Source organism: Pectinophora gossypiella, chromosome 16 (assembly GCF_024362695.1).
Source record: "Pectinophora gossypiella chromosome 16, ilPecGoss1.1, whole genome shotgun sequence".
In the NCBI taxonomy this organism is placed as follows: domain Eukaryota; kingdom Metazoa; phylum Arthropoda; class Insecta; order Lepidoptera; family Gelechiidae; genus Pectinophora; species Pectinophora gossypiella.
The window spans coordinates 3,521,990-3,547,476 of record NC_065419.1 but is presented as its reverse complement, the minus strand read 5'-3'; the positions used below and the strand labels follow the sequence as shown (position 1 = coordinate 3,547,476).

At 36.8% G+C, this 25,487-nt stretch overlaps 4 protein-coding genes across 5 annotated transcripts in view; 3 read left to right on the top strand and 1 right to left on the bottom strand.

Moving 5' to 3' along the window:
• The window catches only part of LOC126373989 (neuropeptide CCHamide-1 receptor), a 198,964-nt gene extending 183,763 nt beyond the window's left edge, over nucleotides 1–15,201 (top strand). The window contains exons 7-10 of one of the 2 annotated variants that reach the window (XM_050020422.1): nucleotides 6,234–6,337; nucleotides 8,868–9,005; nucleotides 10,556–10,669; nucleotides 12,217–15,201. In XM_050020422.1, the coding sequence (XP_049876379.1) occupies nucleotides 6,234–6,337; nucleotides 8,868–9,005; nucleotides 10,556–10,669; nucleotides 12,217–12,277 (417 nt within the window). In that variant the 3' untranslated portion in view covers nucleotides 12,278–15,201. Of the gene's footprint in view, nucleotides 1–6,233; nucleotides 6,338–8,867; nucleotides 9,006–10,540; nucleotides 10,670–12,216 lie in introns of both variants that reach the window. The other variant, XM_050020421.1, reaches the window with a different exon arrangement.
• Nucleotides 15,202–16,199: 998 nt separating this feature from the next.
• LOC126374048 (general transcription factor IIH subunit 5) lies at nucleotides 16,200–19,710 on the top strand. Its single transcript, XM_050020499.1, has 3 exons — nucleotides 16,200–16,391; nucleotides 19,139–19,265; nucleotides 19,573–19,710. The coding sequence occupies exons 1-3, from the start codon at nucleotides 16,357–16,359 to the stop codon at nucleotides 19,630–19,632; spliced, it is 222 nt and encodes a 73-aa protein (XP_049876456.1). The 5' UTR covers nucleotides 16,200–16,356; the 3' UTR covers nucleotides 19,633–19,710.
• LOC126374025 (meiotic nuclear division protein 1 homolog) lies at nucleotides 16,425–19,174 on the bottom strand. The gene is made up of 5 exons (XM_050020470.1): nucleotides 19,033–19,174; nucleotides 18,300–18,436; nucleotides 17,723–17,828; nucleotides 17,022–17,168; nucleotides 16,425–16,716 (listed from the first exon to the last, which is right to left on the bottom strand). Exons 1-5 carry the CDS (start codon nucleotides 19,120–19,122, stop codon nucleotides 16,576–16,578), a joined length of 621 nt encoding a protein of 206 aa, XP_049876427.1. The 5' UTR covers nucleotides 19,123–19,174; the 3' UTR covers nucleotides 16,425–16,575.
• LOC126374037 (zinc finger HIT domain-containing protein 1) lies at nucleotides 19,642–20,434 on the top strand. Its single transcript, XM_050020489.1, has 2 exons — nucleotides 19,642–19,967; nucleotides 20,241–20,434. Exons 1-2 carry the CDS (start codon nucleotides 19,642–19,644, stop codon nucleotides 20,374–20,376), a joined length of 462 nt encoding a protein of 153 aa, XP_049876446.1. The 3' UTR covers nucleotides 20,377–20,434.
• The last annotated feature ends 5,053 nt before the right edge of the window (nucleotides 20,435–25,487 follow it).

Sequence of the window (25,487 nt, the reverse complement as noted above, 5' to 3'; positions counted from 1 at the left end):
TAGCTTTCCTGTCGATATTTTATTTTTTGTCCTGCAGGTTATATTGTACAAGACAACCTTTTAATGTACTATCGAGTAGCTGCGTGTGTCGTAAAGTTTGCGGACGAGTGGAGTGTAAAGTTGAAGTATGAACTATTTGCTAATACTTTTGAGGCGCACGTTTCGCGTTCACGTGGCCCTTCCAACCTCATTATTCTATTCCGTGGAGGAGACCTATATCCAAAAGTGGCATGATGTGAGCTGATTGATGATGATGATGATAACTACTTCATAATCATCATCACCAGCCCATTAACGTCCCCGCTGGGGCACGGGCCTTCCCTATGGATGGGAGATCGGGCATTAAATCATCACGCGGGTCCAGTGCAGATTGATAGTTATTATCGACTGCAAATGCAGCCGGGACCAACGGCTTAACGTGCCTTCCGAAGCACGGAGAAACTCGAGATGAATACTTTTTTTTTGTGGTCACCCATCCTGTGAACGGCCTTTGCGAAAGTTGCTTATCTTTAGCTCTAGATAACTACTTCACTGCTATTCTATTCTATGCTTACGCAATAAATGATTAAGATTATGAATTCATGTGGCGTTCTCTTATTAAAATTGGTGCGCTGGTATTTTGAATTAAACAAACCACGTAAATTATTTTCGACCACTTTATTGTCTGTCGCTAATTTAAACATTTCCAGGACTTTCCAGGCTACTTTCACCAAAAACAATATAGGTGGCGTTGTAGAGCTTTGAGGTAATAATTACCCTATTTTCTCGTTACACGGGCACATAATTATTCCTACATAACATAACATAACATAAACTGCCTATATACGTCCCACTGCTGGGCGCAGGCCTCCCCTCAATCAACCGGAGGGGGTATGGAGCATACTCCACCACGCTGCTCCACTGCGGGTTGGTGGAGGTGTTTTTACGGCTAATAGCCGGGACCAACGGCTTAACGTGCCTTCCGAAGCACGGAATCATCTTACTTTTTCGGACAATCAGGTGATTCAAGCCTGAAAAGTCCTTACCAAAATACAATATAATGGCAGAAGCTTATTATATAAAAATAATCGTTTCTTGATATTTGGATCACAAGAATAATAATTATGTTGCTAACTATATTGCTTCTCTTTATATACTGATTATATAATGGATGGAAGGTGTAATTGTGCCTGAGTGTAATAAAAAGGGTCATCATTTATACCCAAAAACAAAGACCAAAGATACATGTATACTAATGTTTGTTTTCCATGAAATTAGAAGGTTAAAAGAAGGGAAATATAAAATTTTCCCTGCTGTACAGTCATGAGCAATATACAATATAATACAAATACACTTTATTGCACCAAAATAAAAAGAAATAATTACAAAAAGCAACAATAACAATTACAATAGCAATTGCATTAATTGCAATATAATGTACCCACTTTAGGACTCTGTCGCACTAACATATTTGACATTTAGTGAGACTTACAGTTCAATTTCAAAAAAGTTAATGTGACATGGTTCCAAAGTGTATACATATTAATGCTCGTGACCGTACACAGCGCCATTTACATTGTTTTTGAGGAAAGTAGCTTGGAAAATCTCTCATTATTACTATTTGTTTTACACAACTTTTTTTTTGTTTTCTTCTTCTTCTATCGTGTGGGTCGTGAGGTGGATTACCAACCCCATCAACCCTGGCGTCAGGGTTACTATTGAGCCGCCAAACGCTCCTGACATGGCAAATGTAACGAATACCTACTTTCTTTGTTTTTACATTACATAAACATACATAAACAGCCTATATACGTCCCACTGCTGGGCACAGGCCTCCCCTCAATCAACCGGAGGGGGTATGGAGCCTTTTTGTTTTTATTAATGAATTATCTAACACACTAAACTATTAATCGTTACCAAAAGAAACATCTAGAGCGACTAGCCGATCATCCGAATCCCCTCGCATCAGAGCTTATAGACCTCGTAAATGTGGTGAAACGACTGAAGAGAAGCCATGTTGTATAAAGTGGGAGGCTATGACACTGGTTGTAGCTCCTGACACGTCACTTATCCACTCAACGAAACTGCTTTTTTTTTTGACGTGACTTATTGTAGATTTGCCGCAGATGGCATTAACTACTTGGCCGGACAAATGGGGAGCGCTGAAGGCTCTCACCCGATACAACGTTTAAGACAACAGGCCTCCTGAGGGTGCCCAGTTGGGCGCGAACCTCGGCTCAGGGCGTCGTCTGAGAGGAAAAATATTTGAAAGAATTAATCGACCCTAGTGGGTCGATAGCGATAAGCGCTGAATGAGGGAAATCGTCGACCACGCCGGTGGGGTCGGTATCGGGGTCCTGAAGTGTTTGGTGTCGCGAGCTGATTGGCTGTCTCTATGGCTAGAGTAATAGGGTCGTCGGGATCGTATATTACGTCTTAGTCTAGAGGACTGATTGTAGTTTAAACCAAGAAAAAAAAACGTGTTTGCGTGAGGTAGCTACACGTTCTCATCAAGATAATTCTAATCTTATACAAAAATTACTGGGCCGTTTTACGCAATTTTGCTCGCTTCGGCAGGTAATTTGATGCTGATGCACGCTACATTTTCATCCCGGGAAGGGTAGAAGAGGGTTCCTTTGGGATTCGTGATTAATGGCAATCGATAGTAGGTACATTTTACGTTAACACGCGAGAGATATTGGACTGCGTTCTTTGACTGCTAACACCTAACCTTTAATCGTTACGATTTATTTTATCATCACGGAAATTTCGCCGATTCTGGCGAATGTAAACTGGTAGAAATTTCCAGTTTTTTGGAGGTATTCAATAAAAATATAAAGTTCAAAAATTAAAAACGCGACTAGTAAGGAAAAATCACGCTATATAAATTATGAAACACAATAAGTACAACACTTGAAAACATGTTGTTTCTTTCTCAGTTCATATCCTCTAGAAGGCGCCATATTGATTTTTCCGCAACGTCTCATAGCATATACAAACAGACAATCAAGACGCTTCCAGTGACGTCATTCGTCAAATTCTGACAGGTGGTTTAAAAGTTAGGTGGGAATAAACGTACGGTCACGAGCATTAATATGTATACACTTTGGTACCATGTCACATTAACTTTTTTGACAAACTGAACTGTAAGTCTCACTAAATGTCAAATATGTTAGTGCGACAGAGTCCTAAAGTGGGTACATTACATTGCTCATGACTGTACATACACCCACACATACGAGTACGTACACACATAGCGGACAAACACATAATCCTCCTTTTTGTTTCGTCGTAGTCGGGTAATATTGAATAAGAAAGTTCGTCAAGCTTGAGTTGGTAATCAGCTAAGCGCACTATTTTCTCTACACCGAACAGAGACGTGATGCCTTTTAAAATCAAAACCCTTTAGAGGTTATTGTCTATTCTGGTAGACGAAAACCTAACTTTATTTAAGTCAAAATGTATATTTTTAATTAATACTATCTACTTCTTTTTTAAACTTCATGTACCCACCTACATATTTTCAGACGAAAGAAAGTTATTAAAACTAGCTGTATCAATTTCTTTCGCACATAAAAAGAAAGTCAGCACTAGGTTTAGAGCTTCAAACTAAAATAAATTTAAGATTTATTATATATTTTTTAATTATTTTTTAAAGTTACTTTTAAATGTGAAAAATATCTACTTATTCTTATTTATTACGATTAAGCCTTAAAATATGAAACAGTAACTCTTCAAATTGCTGTTTCCAATCCGAGATCACATTTGGATGTGTGTCACATTTTATGTTACCAACCTTCTACCATGTGGAACGCAACAAATGATTATGATTATGAAATCTAGCTTTCCACATACTGAAGTACTGCTACGAGAGTTAATATGAAAACCTCTTTCTGCACCGAGCTAAAGTCTTTAAAACTTATAACATCTCAAATGAACTAGGTATTAAATTCGCTTCGCCTCAAGAAGAAAATATAACCCAGAGTAGAGTTTTAACTAGACTCTTTCTAACGATCCGTCTTTTTAAAAGGACAACTTCCAAGTCTCCGTTGGGGTTCGGATTGGACTTATCTTTAAGACGAAACGAGTTATAATAGTACTGATTCCGTACACGCCATCTGATTTAATTTTAAGTTATACCTGTCATTTTCTTATCCGCGGAAAAGGAAAAGGACGGGTAATCAACAGGCAAAACATTTATGTAACACGCGCCAATTTAAGGCAGGATTTTTAAAAACCCTCTCAATTTTTTAAAAGGCCAATAAACCAAATTAAGTTTACAGCACTTGTCGAGTTGCATACCAGCGAGATGCCTATGGGTTATTCATTTATTTTAAAATTACCAGTTATCAATCATCCGTTCCTTTCATTTTAAGCAAATTAGATAATAATGGGTATAACTTAAAATAAAATTAGGAGGTATCTACAGGAATCGGGCCCATTACCGCTACTCTGGTCATATTTTTTTTTTTATAAAAATGCATTTAGTTTGTGTGTGGATGGTCTGTAGTATTACCGGGTGAGAGCCTTCAGCGCTCCCCATTTGTCCGGCCAAGTAGTTAATGTCATCTGCGGCAAATCTACAATAAATCACGTCAAAAAAAAAGGTCTGTAGTAAATAACGAATTTGTGGAAACTTACCGCAAAATAAAACATAAACTACTTAAAAAAACAAAAATGGTTTGAAATATTGTCCGCGTCACGAAAGAGGTCCTGAGGCCGTGTCGCTACTGTCGAAGGTGCTGTTTACTGGATAGGTTGTAAATATATTAACGGCCTCTGTGGTCCAGTGGTTGAGCGTTGGGCTCACGATCCGGAGATCTCGGCTTGAAATCCCGGTGGGGACATATCACAAAAGTCACTTTGTGAACCCTAGTTTGGTTTGGATATTACAGGCTGATCACCTGATTGTCCGAAAGTAAGATGATCCGTGCTTCGGAAGCCACGTTAAGCCGTTGGTCCCGGATACTACTTACCGATGTAAGTGAGTAATCGTTACATAAGGCATATCAGGGGCCTTTGGCGGCTCAATAATAACCCTGACACAAGGATTGCTGAGGTTGGTAATCCACCTCACAACCCACACGATAGAAGAAGAAGAAGTAAAATTTCATGACACGGATTATTATTTTAATCTTAATTTATGTTTAGTTCTCGTTTTGTAATGTGGTAGTTAGTTTTTAAATAAAAAGTATTAATGCATTATTGTCAACAAAAAAAAACAGCCTACCCTATTGAACACGATTACGTTAGAGACATTCCTCGTGATTCTGCCGATCCCAATACAAATATTTGCCGACATATTTCTTTATATTGCCCACACATTGTCCATAATTCATAACGTATAGGTATTTTCTCGGAACCATAGATAATATCATTCAGCAAATCCGAATTGAAATACGAACAGAAATTGCTTTCTCTGACGATAGATTGTGAGATATTGACAAACTCGACTCGTTGTCAAAGGAAAGAAAGTCCAAAGTTTCTCTTTATATTCCAAGTTATAATTACGTCGCATTTACAACATTTTTATTATTATTCGTTCTATTTGCGACACACGCGCGTAACCCCTAATAGCATGAGCAATACCACAAGTAATCAGCATTCACAACCAGCTTCACATACTTCTGCTATGAAGTCTTAAATATATTGAACGTTATGGTGACATAATGACCAACCGGTAAAAATCAATCATGTATATATAGATTGTACATTTAAACTGAACGTCAGGACCGTCTATGTAGTATCACATATATTAATAAAATAAATATGCAGAAATGATGAATGATCGCGTAACGACTTGGACGCTTGCCGGAGGGACTGGCCGGAGTACGCACAGGACCGCGAAAAATGGAAAGAGGAAGGGGAGGCCTTTACTCAGCAGTGGGATCTTGTAGGCTAGATTAGATATGCAGAAAGATTGTACTAAACATTGGCATATCTCATACCTGTCAAATCTTCAGGACAGGTTAGCGGACCATGTGAAAAACGGAATAATGCTAGGAAAATGATGATTTCTGTCATATGCTGTATCTGTGGTGACCGAAAATAATAATAATATGTTTTCTTTTTCTTTCTTTTTATATCATTACGTACCTCATCATCAGTAATTTAAGAGCCACGCTCTTGTCGGTGTAGCATTTTTGATGCTAATTTTTTAGGGAAAAATATGGCAGTGGTTTCCTTCTTGCCTTCCGCCTACATTACGTACCTACCATAAAATAATTAATCGTTTATAAATGACTGTATTACAGATGCGAGCTCGAAGGAAAGTGGCGGTGACGGTGCTTGCTTTCGTGCTAGTGTTTGCGGCGTGTTTCCTGCCATCACATGTCTTCATGATGTGGTTTTACTACTGGTAAGTGAAAATTAATTAGCGTCATGTCGGGACCGCCAGTTCATGATCATATTTTCTTATATTCGCTAATGTAATTATAATCTGATGGCAGTTTTAGAAATCGGTACTAGGTAAATATTTACTATGTAGTAATAGGGTAGTTTTCTAGGTCAAAGATAAATTGTGAAATTCTGATTACTTACTAAATAAAGACAGATCTAAAGGTGACAAAAACGTTTTATTTTTTCTATTTAACTTATTTATGAATTTTGACAAAGAAAAATATTATAATAAGTGCGACATTTTGTCATGTTTTTCTATGACGTCACAGGTTGCTTTTAATATAAATTCCATTGTAATTTCGTGTTTTGACGTTTCGTAAAAAGTAACTGATTTGACTAGTCGGAAACTACCCTATTATATAGGTTCGGTTCTCCGTTTTGTCTGGTCCCGTCTTAACGTCAAGATAGCAGGACCACAGTTTAAAGGTAGGTACCTACTACATTTTTTAGTTTAGGTACCAAGTAATATTGAATCAGTACAAATATGAAATTTAAACATTAAGCAATTGGTTCCGCCGCATTTTGACGCTAATGGAAATTCAGATGACATCCCTTGCTATTACGCACCGAATCCATCTGGTGACGTCATTATATTTTAAAAATTACCTAATACGTACCTTATTTGATCTATAGGGATTATAATTCCACATAAAACTGAAAATACTGACAGCGCTTAGGATGCAAAAGAATTCTGGTTTGATTTTCTTGTCTTGTCTGGTTATGGGGTAAATAACGTACTTACGATAGATACATATTTCTACATTTTTATAGGAAGACAAAAGTCCGGGTGAGAACCTTCAGCGCTCCCCGTTTGTCCGGCCAAGTAGTTAATGCCATCTGCTGCAAATCTACAATAAGTCACGTCTAAAAAAAAAGACTAACGCTAATATGCTACAAAGTAAATTGAAATAAAATAAAAAAATGGTATGGCTACCCGCCTGTATAAACAACTTTGTTAAAAACTTACTTAACTTAGATCGTACTGTAGCTATTATGATGTATATTTTTTGTATGTTATGTTTGTGTGCTTTAAATTTTGTTTATGATGTGCCTTAAAATTTTCTGTAAGTATGCACATTATTAAAATATCATCAAACGATTATCTTATCTTATCTTATCTTATCTTATCTTATCTTATCTTATCTTATCTTATCTTATCTTATCTTATCTTATCTTATCTTATCTTATCTTATCTTATCATCATCATCCTCCTACCCTTATCCCACTCTAAGTGGGGTCGGCACAACATGTATCCCTCTTCCATTCATCTGTCACTCGTCATCTCGGTACGCACACCCTTGACACACATATCCTTATTTGGGTTGTTCTTCTTTTTTATCGACAATGATCTGTCCTTCGTTCTGCTTCTGATAAGTTATGTTTTAGAATTTTATTTCATGTTTTGATTTTCCAAAAATATAGTTATCTTATTATACTCAAATTACTAATCGGTTCCTCAATTAGTTATTAACGTAGCTTGATCGTTTTTCACAAAATTATGTGACAGAGTGGTAAATTGAAATGCTGTCTCCGATGAAAAGGGCCACTCTGTCACAATATTTTTTGGAATGCGCCTGCAAAGAAAAGTATGTTACCAAGATAAAGAGAACCACTAAATAGTCCTCTACAGACACATCTTTATATGATGTTTTAACATATTTATTGCCGTTATAATTTTAAAGATGTTAAATCCAATAAATTGAGAAAATGTCTTTTTATTGTCGATAAAAAAGAAGAACGACCCATTTACAAAATCCATCCACACTTTCTTGGGTCGTCCAGACACGGCGGGAACCGGGCAATTAACACGCGTTTTTACACCACAGAGTACTTTTATGTCATACTAATCAGCCAGGCAATCCCTACGTATATAAATATGTAATAAACGTTAATATCCATATCATGTACATATTATTAAAGAATGAAGTTAGAGCGAGAAACAGTGTGATAAGAGAGAGATGTAGTGTAAAAGACGATGTAGGGACTAAGATTGAGAAAAGAATATTAAGTTGGTTTGGACACGTTGAGCGGATGAAAGATAATAGGATTACGAAAGCGGTATATAAAGCGAAGGTTAGTGGTAGGGCTGGCAGAGGAAGACTTAGAAGATCGTACATTGACCAAATTGGAGATGTCCTTAGAAAAGCTTCAGCACGATGTACTCTGACCCGGCGTGCGTGTATGAAACGATTGATGAATATGGAGGAAACAAGAGAAGTGTGTCAGGATCGAAGCAAATGGAATTCCATAGTCTCTGCTTACCCCGGTGGGAAATAGGCGTGTTTTTTTGAGATTAATTTTTTTTTTAGTTTTATAGAAATGACTATACTCTTTATTCTCCGTCCATCCGAGCCATGTCAAGGGCCTTTGGCGGCTCAATTATAACTCTGACACCAGGGTTGATGGGGTTGGTAATCCACCTCTCAACCCACACGATAGAAGAGATTCTCCGTCCAGCAGAGACTGACCTGATATTCCTTCTCTTGCAGCCCGACAGCCCAGCTGGACTACAACGGCTGGTGGCACGGACTGCGAATCGTGGGCTTCTGTCTCTCCTTCCTGAACAGCTGCGTCAACCCCATCGCGCTGTACTGCACCAGCGGCATCTTCAGGAAACACTTCAATAGGTGAGCTTCTCTAATTTATGGTCTCCTGGTAGTCGCGGCTTCCGAATACATAACAGAAAGGACATAAGTTCTATGTTATTTTGGACATTATGTTTTTAATCCAATACGAGTATACAGTTCCTGTAAATAAAATAAAGAGAAAAATAATTCATTTACATTTTCATTTTCTGTTCGAATTACGACACATTTTACGGAAAAGCTTGTAGATATTTCATTTCATACAAAAATCTCTCGTTTGGCAAATGGGTGATCATTACCCCAATTGCCATTTCGGGATTAAGGGGCAGAAGTGACCCTAATAATAACTGATTGTTATCGTAGTCCATAATACTTATATCAAATTGCATTGTTTGATTTCAAGATTGCATTTTTTTCCATTATTATTTTAAGTTTTTTGTGTGATAGTTTACCTTTTAATTTTTGAAATTGTATTTTTTTATTTTTTTAGTGTTTTTCATGTTCATAGTCTTATTTTTCTTTTTTTTTCTTTTTTCATTCATTGTTTATTTTGTGTTATATTAGTTTTCATATTGTTTTTTTTTTTCTCGTCCTACAGCGCATTGGATTACACTGTAATGTTGTATGTACCTTTATAAATAAATAATAAATAAAGATTAAGATACGTACAAATTAGATGATTATTTTATTTTTAAATTAGTTATGCTGCTTCTATTAAACTTATTATACGTATGTATAAAGTAATGATAACCTCAGTTACTGCAAAAAAGAACAAATCGTTTGTAACGAAGAAATATTATCATGGATTTCTTTTTTGAGACGTGGTACTTAGTTCACATTCTATTCTCACTTCGAGGCCGCAGATTCGAACCCCAATCTAATATAAAAAATAAAAACCTAATTTTCGAATTAATGACTGGATCATAAATGATTATCACGCAGTGGTGGAGGAATACATCGTTAGGAAAACAACATTTCCGGGAAATGCATTTTCGGAGGTATGTGACCTAACCTGTATTGGGCTAGTTTTTCCTTCGCGGGTTAAAAGGTCAGACAGGCAGTCGCTTCTGTAAAAAATCAGACCTGTCAAATCTTCAGGCTAGGTAAGCGGACCCTGTGAAAAACGGGATAATGCAAAGGAGATGATGATGGTTTTGTAACTTTGGTGATTACTCCCTACATATCGTTGTCTTGTAGACAAAACAAAATTGCAAATGTCAAATTGCAATAAGTAATGCTTTTGCAACATGAATTGGTTCCATGTGGCCTTTTTAACCTTCGTCACACTGAGAGCTTAAGCGTCTAATTGGATGTGACGAAGTTACGTATGTTTCTGATTATTTGACAAATTGTATTGTATTTTAATACAAAATGTATAAATGGTTTTTCGAAATGCCAATTTTAAAACGTAATTTGTCATCAAATTCCTAGTCAAGCAATTTTTGTGCGCGCATTTTCAAATGTAATATTCCATTTATCACTCAAATCCCTTTACAAAATGGTTTAATTTCAGCTATCCCCTTCTTCACGATGTTTAGTGTAGTGTAGATCCAGACAGAGTGATAATGTTAAACCAGATCGTTCGTCTGCAGGTACCTGCTGTGTCGGCACACGTCCACACACGGCCAACGAGGTTCCATGTCTCTCTCGACCTCCAGGAGGCTTCACTCCAGCAGGAAGACCAATATCAGCATGGTGCCTAGGACGTGAGTATTTCAATCATAACGCGGAGTCACATTCACAGTATTCATACCATCATCCTCCTGATAAAAATATGGAACAATATGGTTCCATTCATTTCTGAAAAGTCATCATCATCAGCCCATTAACGTCCCTATGGATGGATAGGGAGATCGGGCCTTAAACCATCACGCGGGCCCAGTGCGGATTGATGGTTATTAACGACTGCCAATGCAGCCGGGACCAACGGCTTAACGTGCCTTCCGAAGCACTGAGGAGCTCGAGATGAAAACTTTTTTTTTGTGGTCACTCATCCTATGACCGGCCTTTGCGAAAGTTGCTTTACTTCAACAATCGCAGACCGAGCGCGTTTACCGCTGCGCCACCGAGCTCCTCAACACTATCCATCCACACTTTCTTGAGTCTTCACATTATTCGGATCGGGTCTTTCATTCCGACCACGTAGTCACTAATGCCATCTGACCTCAATCTGTCACTAATGCAAACCTACAATAAACCACGTCAAAAAAATATATTTGGGTGTTTGGACAAGATTATAATATGAATAGACGCCTTTCAACCCGACTGCGGCGAAGGAAAAGGAAGGGTTATGTGTTTGTTCGCTATATATGTTTGTGTGTTTGTACGTTTGTTCCGTCCTAACTTCTAAACCACTGATCTGAATATAACAAATGAGGTGTCACTAGAAGCGTCTTAATTGTTCGGTGGTTATAGATCGCTCTGTTCTAAGAGTTTGCTTACCACTGCATCACTTATCGAAAGAATTTCAGATAAATAAATATTTTCTTGTTATATACTTTTTAGAGCTAGATTTTTCCGCAGTCGGATTTCAGTTTTTTTTTTTTTAATTTAACCCAGAAGTCTCGGATTCGGTCCCCAATCTAGTTTAATTAAACTATTGTATCATTGTGTTATAAACAATATAGGTATATATTGCAATATCGTCCTGTCATTTTCGACACTTTTATTGGGCATGAATCTTAACGCCTGCCATTTTTGTCAGACAAAATATACAAAAATGACTGGAGTGATACCTAAATAAACATTGGTCTATAAACAGGCCGCCTGTTGTGCCTTTTTGTATCTGTTGTCCTTATATCTGTATCTTGTGTCAATTGTGCTCAATAAAGTATTTTATCGATCTATCTAAACGTTTCCATTCTCGATTTATCTGTCCTTACCCTACTCTAAGTGGGTCGGCACTACATTCTCCTTCCATTCATCTCTTTTAGTCGTCATTTCAGTACTCACACTTTTCACACACGTCTTTCTTCACACAGTCCAACCACACTTTCTTGGGTCATCCTCTACCTCTATTATCCATTCACTTTAATTATGCTTGACCATTATAGACAGCGATACGGCACACCACCTTCCACGTTGCGTTGGTCTAACAGAAAGCTCGGTGAGGAGTTGGTACATAGTTCATCTTACAATGGACGTGCGTTTGACTACCCTAATTGGGATATAGTCTTGAGCGGGATAACATAAGTTATAGATGTATTCATTTTAAATTTCATTCTTGATTACCATCTAATTTAAAACTTTACAGGACAAGTGTTGGCCGAGAGAGCAGCATTCGCCTCCTGAACAATGGAACATCAAAACTCTGAGGTCGGAATGGCCGATTTCCGGCCAATAATAATCAAGAACGAACGAAAGAAAACTACAGCAAAAGCCTCATTTTCAAAAATGACCGCAACGCACCTTTCCCGAAGTGTTGCGAGGCAGATAATGGGGTCAAGCACGTCGAAACTAACATAGATTGTAATATTAGCACTGAAAGCTTCTTCTTGCCACTGGATAGCTATAGGTCAAGTTAATGTGTCAATTTATTTTGTGAACTAGGGAACAATCGGAAGTTAAACTTACTAGTTTATCCGAAATACTTTTCGGATAAAAAAGCTGAGGATAAAAACTTGAAGGTCAAATACCTATAGTTGGCGGCACTGTTTAGTGTTCCTAAATTTTGACAGTTCTCCATACTGTCCAGCTAAAATTCGTGATAAATTGCTATAAAATATGGACCAACGTGGAGTGCATCCCGTCTGAAGGATGAGCTACGAAAAAAAAATGCATCAGTTGGAAAAAGGCAGTTTTTATTGAAAATAAATTCTAAGTTTTCTACTTTCCGATCTTTAGGTAATAAATAATTATATTAACACTGTGATTTACAATTAAACGCTGCGCATTTGCGCACAGTTGTATTGTATAATTATAGAACCAAACAAATTATAACCAAAAAATATGTTTGTTTACTCAAATACTCAAATAGTACCTATGGAGAAATGTCAAAATTTAAGAACAACAGTAGCGACACGTAATGGCAGAAATAGGCAGTTTTGATCCTCAAAAATGAGAACAGGAACTTTTTACAATGACACCCGATACACAGATTGAAAATCAATTTTATTTTTTAGCAAGTTTTACCAAACGTTCTATAAACATTTTTGACATAAAGTCGAATGTTTATTGAATTTATTTTTAGGAGGAATTAATGTCAAAATTCTAGGGATCAACAATTGCGAATTACTTACATTAACACCCACCTATTTACTAATATTTTATCGAATATCATTTTCTTCCAGCAAACATGTCATTTTAGGACATAAGTCTTAATCTAAGTGTACAAAGTATTAAATGCAAAAACTACCTATTAAAATTACTTTATATAAGTACCTAGGTATATGTAATGAATGAGGAACTTTCCAGGCTTCGTTCCCCAAAAATAATGTGACGGATTGACAATGTTACATCACATAAACTCCGCAACCAGAAAGTTCTCGAATGTTATAGTAAAATCCTCATTTCTCTTAGCGCCATCCTTTTCTGGCGCATAGCAGCGTCCTTGTCTTTCTTTACAGGAATAGTCAAGGAGGTTTCACCCGAGATTATTCGAGAAAGGGGTCGACAATTCTAGACCATAAGGTATATGTATAAGTCTAAAGCAATCGAAGCAAGAAGTGGAGAAGTGAAAGTAAAGAAATAGTGGAAGAGAAGTAACAGTGTTTAAGTCAAGTGCAGTGTTTAGTGCAGTGTTCAAGTGTCGCTTAAGTGCGAAATAAAGTGAAGTGACGGTAACGAAGTTAAACCGCGTAACTGCGTATAAATGCTGTACCTACCGTGTATGTAGAGAATAAATTCGTTTTCCCTTGGACTTAGTGTTTCCTTCCAATCACGAAACCCACTTCCGTAACAATAATATAGATAGCGCTGTTGAGATTTAACGTCTATTTTCTCATTACTCGGGTAGGTACATACTTATTCAAGAATACAGAAAAATATTGTTGCTTGATATTTGGATCACATTATGTATAGAATTCCTCCACCAACCCGCAGTGGAGCAGCGTGGTGGAGTATGCTCCATACCCCCTCCGGTTGATTGAGGGGAGGCCTGTGCCCAGCAGTGGGACGTATATAGGCAGTTTATGATGTATAGAATTATGTTTTTACGTATTATTTATTATATTTATTTAGATTATTATAATAATTATGAGTGGAAGATGTAATTGTGCCAGGGTGTATTAAAAACGGTCATCATTTATACCCAAAAACAAAGGTAAAAGAATTATGTCTGTTATCCATGATATTAGAAGCTTAAACGAAGGAAAATCTTTACAATGTCATCTATATTATTTTTGAGGGACACGAAACACGAAAATCCAATATTTCTTCATTTCGTGGCTTCTAATTTCAAATTCATTTCGTGTTCTTTGCATTTAACGCTTCACATGACCAGCAATAACACGTAAAACTAACACATCGTAAAAACTGTAGTTAAATAAACAATGAATCGATTTATCGAGGAGAAACACATTAAGGGATTTATTTCGGCTTTAGGTGTGCTATATACTTATAGATTTCACTACACCAAAGGCCCGTGTCACTTCTTCTTCTATCGTGTGGGGTTGTGAGATGAATTCTCAACCTCGTCAACCCTGGTGTCAGGGTTATTATTGAGCCGCCAAAGGCCCCTGACACGGCTCATGTAACGATTACGCACTTACGTAGCCTGGAAAGTTTTTCATTGGGGAAACTTAATATTGAAGAGCTTTATATCTTCTTCGAGGTTTCTTCATATGTTTTCCTTCAGTGTTAAGGAAGTGATACTTAGTACCTACATACATTTAGATACGGCCCACCGCTGGGCACAAGTCTCCCAATTAATCGGTTAGGGGAGAGAGCTTACTGCTGCATTACTCCATCCCTGCCTAGCACCTACCTATGTAATTATAACATCTGTTTAGATTTAATACTTTGTAAAAATGTTGTTTAAATAATATACATTTGTAATAATTATAATTGTACATAATGGGTATGGAATTTTACGCAGATAAAATAAAGACACGTACCTAATGTAACAAAAACATAATAACTTCGGTTTCGGTAGATGAACATGTAAATATAACATAATAATAATAAAATAAATAAAATCCTTTACATATGCGTTAATATTATTAAATAAGTGTTATAGTATTTAATTATTGTTAAGTACCTACCTATACGTTTTCCACATTTATTAGTTCTCGGTCGCAAAATTAATATTAAATGATAAATTTGTAATTAAATTACCTATTTAGGTATATAATTTTCCTTCTAAGTAGTCATTTTGTAAATAAAAACGAATTTCAAATAAAATGCGTTTATTTTTTATTTTATTAAACTACTTATCTAGGTACCTACCTACTTGATTAATAGAACCATAGAAGAACACGGCCCTTCGCGGACCGAAGGTTAGTAGCCATAACCGTAGTTGCCAATACTTACAACATTTTCATTGATAAAAGGACTATCGATAAATTAAAAAAAACAAGCGCATATGAAGCATGTAGATCAAGAAATCTGTGTAAACAGTACGATAATAAGTTTTACGAGAATTAAATTGTAATAAGTAATAATGTTATAATTTAACATTACCTATACTTGCTGAAATATCCAACGCCATCTTTGTATAAATTTAACTAGCCAGATAGATCCCTTTTAGCAACATAATAGCAATTAAGAATTTTTCAAGTAGGTACGTCGTTACAACTACGCACCTAGATTCAGTTTAGTGCATAGGCCGACTGTAACTAGTTTTGATAAAACTACCTGTCCTGGGGACTGGGGTCGCAGAGGAGAACGCCTGTGGATCTCTACTCACTCCCGTGTTGCTCTTTGAATAGAAGAGATACTTCTTTGACATATTTTGGGTTAGGGGCAGGCGTAAAAAGTTTTAGACTTTTTTGCTCCGACGGTGCACCAAGTTTTATTGGTAAAGAACAATACGGGTCTCTGGCCTACTAGGCATAAGAACACCAAATCAGGATTTTTCTTAGGCAGAGAGATAGCTCAACTATATAGAGGGTAGCTGGCAGCAAGGGTAACTGTTTTACACTAAGACAAAATCATTTTTGAGCACCCTTAAATCTGAGCGAATTTTTATTTTTGTCGTATTAACGCCACATACAACTTATAACAAGGCAGTATAAATCAGTCGTTTGCCTCTCTGTCACAATAAAAAAATATTTTGGTTTCTGAACGCACCATGTTTTGAAACGTCAGGCAAGAACAAAGCTTGTTGTTGGCTTGTTGTTAGTTCGTTTTCGCATTTGTTCTACAGTTTCTATTAAATAATAAACATACTTTACTGCGATTAACTCTAATTTAATACGAAATTCTATAAAACATAGGGCATCCATAAAAATGAACCATGGTGAATGTTATGAAAGGCGTTCTTGTTGAATGGTAAGTTTTACGTTATTTTATTCATAACAACAGTGCAAGAACTAAAATTAAGCTTCTAAGTATTTTACCCATTTATTGAATCATCTACATGAAAATATATTCTAGTAGATAAATAGATAGGCCAGAAATAACTGGTTACAAAAGTGAGGTTATGTCTAGAAAATTTTAGAAATCTTCAGAATCTTTACACGTCTATGTAGTCCAGTTCAGGTGGAATGTTGAAATTTTGCTCTATAACCTCGTTCTCTACTTGAAACGTGTTCTTCATGAAAGATTTCAATATGTAGATATTTTCTGTCCATCTGTTTATAGCAGTTTTCAAGTCCTGAAAAGGAATGGCTTGAGTTTATACTGTATGTATTTAATGTTTGTAGACGAACGAATTGGAATATCATGAATTTCTTCAATTTTATTTACCTTAGTACCTTATGATAACAAGACTTAACAAACCAGAATATTTTGTCTTTTGAGACCAGGGCAGTTAAAAAGGCCACATTGTAGCAATTCATTTAAAAGGCAATAATGCTATTTGTGCATATAAAAATAAGTGTGCAATATCAACAAATGTGGCCTTTTTAACCCTCCAGTCTACGTATATTTAAATCATGCTAAAAAAAAGAAAACATGCACCTGTATCTCTGTCTTCAATTGGGCAATATACTCTGGATCACAATCCCTATATTTCTGCAGCTCTTTTTTTAGTTGTTCCTCTTTTTTTTGCTGTTGCTCCAAAGTTGCAATAATTTGAGACCTCTCATCACTAGGTTCTCGGCCAACCTTTAACGACAATGGTTTGTATGTTACAGTCAGTGATGTGCCATTCCCGGAAACCCATTATAAAAACTCTTCAGCTGCCTTTTTTTTTCAATTGCTCTTTCTTTTACTTGGTCCTGTCTGCCTAAAGGCTTAGTGTTAAAGCTCTTTTTACAGAACTTTAGCGTTTTTTTTACTACCGGGAATGTTTCCATAGTGGGAATGTTACCGAGAATGGCACATCAGTAGTTATAGTAAATGTTATTAAATATTCACTTTTAAGATCAAAATTGGTACACTGATTATGTAGATACACATACATACATAAACTCACGCCTATTTCCCACCGGGGTAAGCAGAGACTATAGAATTCCATTTGCTTCGATCCTGACACACTTCTCTTGCTTCCTCCACATTCATCAATCGCTTCATACACGCACGCGGGTGATTATGTAGATACATCGGATATTTATTGGCATTTTGAAGAAAGCATCTCATTTGACTAGTTTGTCATGTAGCGTATAAAACCATCAAAATTTGGTTCGTTCTGTTGCATAAAATATTATTGTTAGACATACAGATTCTGAAGCAATACTCTCTTCAGTTTTCTTCAACTTCTTAGAACATTCGTCTACCTCATTCTGCAGATCATGCAGTTTTCTTTTCTTAGTATTTCTTGCTTTGCTAGAATACAGAAAAATATGATTTATTACTTATTTATTATTTATATAAATTAGTTTTTGTAACTTTGTACTGCTCTATTGATTTGAGTAATATGCTTGTTAATAGTGTTAAGTTTGTAAATAAATAATGTTGGTATCTTAATATTTTATTGTGTAATAATGATGTATAATTGTCAGAGGCCTTTGGTTGCTCAATGGGAATTCTGACACAAAGGTTGATAAGGTTGATCATTGCTCTCACATTGGAAAATAATATGGTATATAATTTTAGTTGTCGAGGGGGTTAATAAGGCCAAATTGAAGCAATGCATCTAAAAAAGCAATATTGCTTTGTGTCATTTCGTTGGCATTGTGCATATACTGTTATATATGCACAAATATCAAATTGCAATATTGTTTTTTTAGTTGAATTGCTTCAATGTGGCGTAAGAACTAAATATTTTTATCATAATGGTAATCACTCCATACTTACCTAGGAAAAGACCAGAAGTAGACAGAAGTTCCAATCTTCTCAGAGTCCACAAGGTGGTCATCTACCAAGTTCTGAAGCACCTCTTTTACTGATTGCATTGTTATACCTTTTTCTTTTGGAGCTATTTTCTCTAATTCCTGTAAATAATGTAATTTATTAAAATTAACTGATGTTTAAAACGTACATTTGAAAACCTGCTACCACTGTTTATATTATCTGAACTTTTTCTACAGAACATTTAAAGTAAAGAAAAATAAAAACATTCAGATACTTATCATGCTTGAGACTATACAATACAATACTTTTGCAACCATAATTTCTGTAGCCATATAGGACTCATTGGCTACCAAAAACACTCTAATTGTATATCCATTCATTCAGAGATTAATTGCTAAGTAAGGAGATATGATATGAACGAATTTTGTACTTTTTCCACGAAAGATCCGTTCGGACAACGCGTGTCTTACATCGTAAGGCCATCGACTTCAACTTTTGAGTTTGAATTCGTGTTTGGATGATTAGATAATTGATATCATCACCTGGTTTGGTATTTGTGCCCGGTTAGTTAGGCTATAGGCTCGTCCACTATTACATGGTACTTAAACATAGATAGTGAGGAGTATACAATACACCTCTGCCTACCCCTTGGGGGTACAGGCGTGATGCTATTTTGTGCTTTTTTCAAGATTTCTTACCTCACAGCTATCTCTTTCCAAATAATATCAACAATTACCTTCAGTTGAAAGAAGTCTTTGCTCTGATGGAATATCTCTAACATCCTGATCTTCTTCTCTTCAGCACTAAGACCACGTTTCTTAGACATTGTCCTTTACTTGCAGCGACCCGGCTATGAAACAGTTCCTCCTACACTTGGACGAGACTCTTGCACTAGGCAGGAAGTTTATACTGCAAGACTTGGATGAAACACACCTGTTTATATCTGTTGATATTGTGGAGACTTTACAGGTAAATATTATGCATTGGTCCTAATAATCATTCTTATTTCAAAACTAAATCTTAAAAGGAAGAAGAACCGAAACTATAAAAAGTGGCTGCAAAGTTGTTGTATGATTATACATATGTGGCGCTACTCTCCCCACAGAGGGTTACGAGCGTGAATTTATTTTATGCATTTGTAAACACTAAAGTTGCCCACTTTCCATTATAAAAAAGACAATAATATAAATACAACACTGTGTTCAGTGATATAAAACATAACTTCCTGTTACTATACCAGTATCATTAACTTTTTCATAATTTCATTGGCTTTCAGGCAAGGGTGGACATATTAATGGACCAGCTCAGTATACCAGTACACGACAAGGGACTGTAAATACACAAGATGTCTACAAGAGAGTCCGGACGAGTCAAGGAGGCTGACAAACGGAGAGTCCTAGACGATGCAGCTAGGAAACGGAGAGCCAGAAAAGCCATTGAGGCTCTCGAACAGGATAACTTCCACGATGACCCTCATGCTGATCTGGTTATGTCTAAAAAGATCCCAAAATTCGCGGATTCGAATGAGAAACCAACTAGAAAGAAGAAAGCAAAGAGTGCAGAGTACTATAAGTTGAGATTTAGGAAGACATTTGCACAGTTGGTTGAAGAGGATGCAGGGTTCAGGCCTGATCCGCCGAATTATTTGTCGGCTCAAGCCCCGCCTTCACAGTAAGTATAATAATCAAAAAATATTTTCATTGTTTACTACTAAACCAAAATAAATTGAGCAATGTGAGTTTGTTGCTCCACCAACCCAGCAAGATGACGCGACCGAAAATAGTATATTTTTGAGTAGGTACCTAATTTGTATAGTAAATAATTGGTACATAAGATTTTTCAAAATTGCCATCCCGTTTTTAAAGAATGTTTACTGCAATTCCCAGAATAAAATAGATTTTGTGCTTGCTTTTGAAATTTACTACATAAATGCTTAATTTTCAGATTCCCTGACCGCCATTTCTGTGCAGTATGTGGATTTCCTTCGAACTACACTTGCATCCCCTGCGGCGCCCGCTACTGCAGTGTTAGATGTTTAGGTACTCACCTCGACACTAGATGCCTCAAATGGACTGCCTAAAACTGTTAGTATTAGCTATTATAAGATTATTTTACAATAATATAAGTTGAAAAAGTAATACGGTGTTTTATCTACGCAATTTACAGTTCACTCACGCAAAACAAATGACAAACGAATAAAATGAATCAATCGTTCCCGCCAAAATGGTCCAAAAAAAAATATATTTACTAGCGCCATCTATCAGAGAATAGCAAAAGTACTACAAATAAAATGTAAGTTGCTGAATAGTTTGCAAGTACAGCCACTGACCGCTAGATGGCGCGCAAATAGTACTATCAAATGAACGTTAGATGGCGTTAATATGAAAATCGCGGCAATTTTGATACATTACTAATCAGTCCTCGTCTGTTATTTATCATCAACTTGAATAGGGTGACTGTTGGGAAACCAGTTGATTGTTTTCTAATGTTGGAACAAATACATAGGGATCTTTAGCTAGCCCTTCGATACGTTTATTTGCAAGGGGCGATGGTGACATTTGTGTCCACATAGCATTTTGTGGAACAGCTGCTAGCAGTTCACTACAGCTGCGGTAATAGCCAGCGTTATTTCAGTACTAATTAATTAATGAAAGCATCTGTATGCACGATAACTGTCCAATAATAATGTTTTTCCTTGTGGTGCATAGAACAGTTATCGCGAGTTTATATTGCTTCAATTTCTCCTGCAAATGTTGTATGTTTCGTATATGGTTATAAAGGTGATTCTTTATCGAATATAGATTTCCTTTTTCATCTTATCAGCTGTTTAAAACAACGTCTTTAGACTTGCAGGTCGATACGCGAACGAAAATTTAAAAAAATAATATTTTCAACAGCGAGTAACGGCCTCGGTGGAGTCCGTGGACCAATGGTTAAGTTTGAGCTCACACACCGGAGGGTCCAGGTTCGAATCCCGGTGGGGATATATCACAAAAATCACTTTGTGATGCCAAGTTTGGTTAGGACATTGCAGGTTGACCACACGATTGTCCGAAAGTAAGATAATCCGTGCGGAAAGCACGTTAAGCCGTTGGTCCCGGTTACTACTTACTGATGGATGTCTGATATGTAGGGACTATTAAGGACTACGGGAGTCAGTTATGTCTGTGTACTATGTACGATAAGGTGCAAAGTAATAAATTAACTGGTTGCACTTAAGACCTCCTGGTTAGTCGTTTCTGTAATAGACCAAAAACACCTACAAAAAGGCCAGGGCCCAATGGCGGCTCAATAATAATCCTGACACTAGGGTCGATGGCGATGGTAATCCACCTCACAACCCGCACGATGGTTTATAAGTTCACAAATAATTCGCTGGGCTCAAAGACTGCACTTTTGCTCTTCGATCTTCTTATCCTGTGGGTTGTGAGGTGGAATACCAGGCTCATCAACCCTGGTGTCAGGGTTATGATTGAGCCGTCAAAGGCCCCTGACAATGCTCATGTAACGATTACTCACTTACATCGGTAAATAGTAACCGGGACCAACGGCTTATCGGCTCTTTGATTGTACCTACTCTTTATAATCATATCATTTATTGCGTTCCACATGGTAGGAGGTTGGTAATATAAGGTGAGTAACACATAATATGTGTCCATATTATGGACCCGGATTGGGTACAGCAATTTAAAGGAGAGTTACAGCATATTTTTTAAGCTTAAACATATATATATACATAGACGCCGTATTGATAAACAATGTAATAACTTGGACAATATCTAGCTGTCACTCTCTAATATATTTGTCTGTGGTTTAATGGCGTTATATATTAGAATATAGATAGTTAAGAGTACCTACTGTGGGTTGGGTGTTGTTTTTTTCTTAATAAATAAAAGACTATTAATAATAAATAACAGCCTCCGTGGTCTAGTGGTAAGAGCGTTAGGCTCACGATCTGGAGGTCCGGGTTCGATTCCCGATGGGGACATTGTCGAAATCACTTTGTGAGACTGTCCTTTGTTTGGTAAGGACTTTTCAGGCTTGAATCACTTGATTGTCCGAAAAAGTAAGATGATCCCTAAAAATCACCTCCACCAACACGCAGTGGAGCAGCGTGGCGGAGTATGCTTCATACCCCCTCCGGTTGATTGAGGGGAGGCCTGTGCCCAGCAGTGGGACGTATATAGGCTGTTTATTTATGTATGTAATAATAAAAAAGCCTATATTTCATTTATCTTCTGGTTATTGGCCCAGGCCGCTAGCTGGATTGAGAGGAGAGTGTTATTGTTATTGTGAGTTTTGTGAGTAAAATACTGTGCACGTGTCGACCGACATTTTGATGGTTATCAACACGCTGGTATAAAATACTCACGGTTTATATACCATACAGATTGACTTTTTAAATATAGTAAATAGGAAGTGTGCCAAAATCGACCATCTGTTGTCAAACAATAGGGAGCAATGTCAGTTCAGCTGCTCGGAATCGGAAGCGATAACGTACCACGTGCCGGGTTTACACACGCGACATTGATATACTTAGAAAAAAAAAAACAAAGCAAACAGCAAAGCACTGGAACTGTCTGCCGTCGTCTGTTTTCTCAACTTCCACAGGTACAGTCATGAGCAATATAATGTGCCCACTTTAGCACTCTGTCGCACTAACATATTTGGCATTTAGTGAGACGTACAGTTCAATTTTTCAAAAAAGTTAATGTGACATGGTACCAAAGTGTATACATATTAATGTACGTGACCGTACACACACACACACACACACACATACATAATTACTTCTCTCATATTTCTTATGTATTTATTTTTTATTTACTTTCTTTGTATTGCTCTATTGATAATATTATCAATGACCGTATTCCTGGAGGTGCAGGCCTGGAGACCTATAACACAGAGTATCCTAGTTTAGGCTCCAGACTCTACAAATACTATTAATGTTCATGTTATAAAATTATTGTAAATAACATAACATAACAAATACTTTATTGCACAAACAGGAAAAAACAAAATACAAAACAAAAGAGAAATAGAATTAGTACAATAGGCGGCCTTATTGCTAAGTAGCAATCTCTTCCAGGCAACCTTTAAGTATAGGAGATATTGAATATTAAGTAATATAGCGGGATAGTGCAGCATGGGAATACTTGTGCATATAAAAATAAATACACTTTCGACTACATAAACTACATAATAATAATACACATAATTATAATTGTTATAATAAATAAATATCACTACTAAATAATAATAAATTTGGTGTTCATTACGTATCTAATATGAAACTGTGAAGTATTCGTGATCACACACTCCGCAATGTACATCAAATTGTCATTGTAATTTACAATTGTAAGTTTTATTAAACAGGCCTCAGGTGAGATTGTGTTCAAAGTGGTCAAACGCGAGCCTATAGATACATAAACTCACGCCTATTTCCCACCGGGGTAAGCAGAGACTATGGAATTCCATTTGCTTCGATCCTGACACACTTCTCTTGCTTCCTCCATATTCATCAATCGCTTCATACACGCACGACGGTTCAGACTAGATCGGCCTATATTAAACGCGAGCCTATATTATTAAAAAAAAACAAAAGATACTAACATTCGTAGAAGACATAACTATACTAAGTTAAGTATGGCCTATCTTCTATCGTGTGAATTGTGAGGTGGATTACCAACCCCATCAAACCTGGTGTCAGGGTTATTACTGGACCGCCATAGGCCCCTGACATGACTCGTGTAACGACTACATACTTACATTAGTAAGTAGTGACCGGGACCAACGGCCCAACGTGCCTTCCGAAGCACGGATCATTTTACTTTCAGATAATCAGGTGCCTAAAATGTCCTAATCAAACTAGGGCTGCCAAAGTGATTTTTGTGATTTGTTCCCACCGGGATTCGAACCCCGGGCCTCCGGATCGTGAGCCCCACGGTCAACCACTGGACCACGGAGGCCGTCCCGGCCGTGTGACTTATTGTGGGCATCAACTACTTGGCCGGACAAATGGGGAGCGCGTAGACCAACATACCGCAGATTAGCCAATATCTACCCTCATTTGACGCCCCTCTAGGGTCGTGACACCAGGTGCGAAATACAGAGGGTCCCGATATGATAATAAGCACTCGATTCAATCGATCCTGTTGATACACATTGCACAATGTACCTACGTAGTTAAAAAGATTTCCGTGTAAATAAAAACAGCGGTTTAAAAAAAAATTAAACCGACTTTAAAATCTCAAATTCAAATTTCAAATTCAAAAATATTCAGTAGGTAACATAGTTACACTTTGAATCGTCAATTTTCACATAACGAACGTCTCATCCGCCTAAAACTACTGCAGCTTCGCACAACCTGTATAGCCGGGGAAAAGAAGCTGCAAGAAAAACCTCGGCACAGGGCCCTAGACGTTCTTTAAAAAAATAAACATAAAATATTGGTATACAATTGAGTAATTTAGCTGCCTAATATCAGTTCTCAGACAGTTAATCCCATGCATTCATATCTTCTAAATAATCACTAACTTTATAATAAAATTTTTTGTAAAGTATTTGTTTAACTAACATTTTTTGTTTAATTAACATCGAAGCAATTCATCTAAGAAAGCAATATTGCAATTTGACACTTGCGCAAGTGGTCTCAATTTTTATCTGAATTGAAATTAATTGAAAGAAATCGATTTGTTTAAGAAAATCATATGAAAATGTGATTTTTCAAAAAGGCGCTTACTTTTTTTAGTTTTCTCTACAAGATGACGATCCGTTACGTAACATCACGCCTACTTCCTATTGGGATAGGATGGCTAACACACCACTTTCGCTTCCTCTACTTTGATGAGAGTGAAGGAAGCGATAGAAGTCTCATACAAGCCGTTTTAATGCTTTTGACTTGACCTTTCTTTATTACGTACCCTTTTAATGGTTTTGATCTGACCTTTTTATTACCTACGTCCTCAATTTGTTCGTCTTGATCTTAGAGAAATTATAGACGGAGTTGCCTTTACTAGCTTTACACTACATCACTAATCACCACTGTCTACCCTTCGGGGATGCACTACTTTTAAAATTTTGTGTCAAACTTATTAGTAACTACCTTGTACGGTCACGAGCATTAATATGTACTTTAGTACCATGTCACATTAACTTTTTTGACAAATTGTCACTGGTAAGTGTCACTAA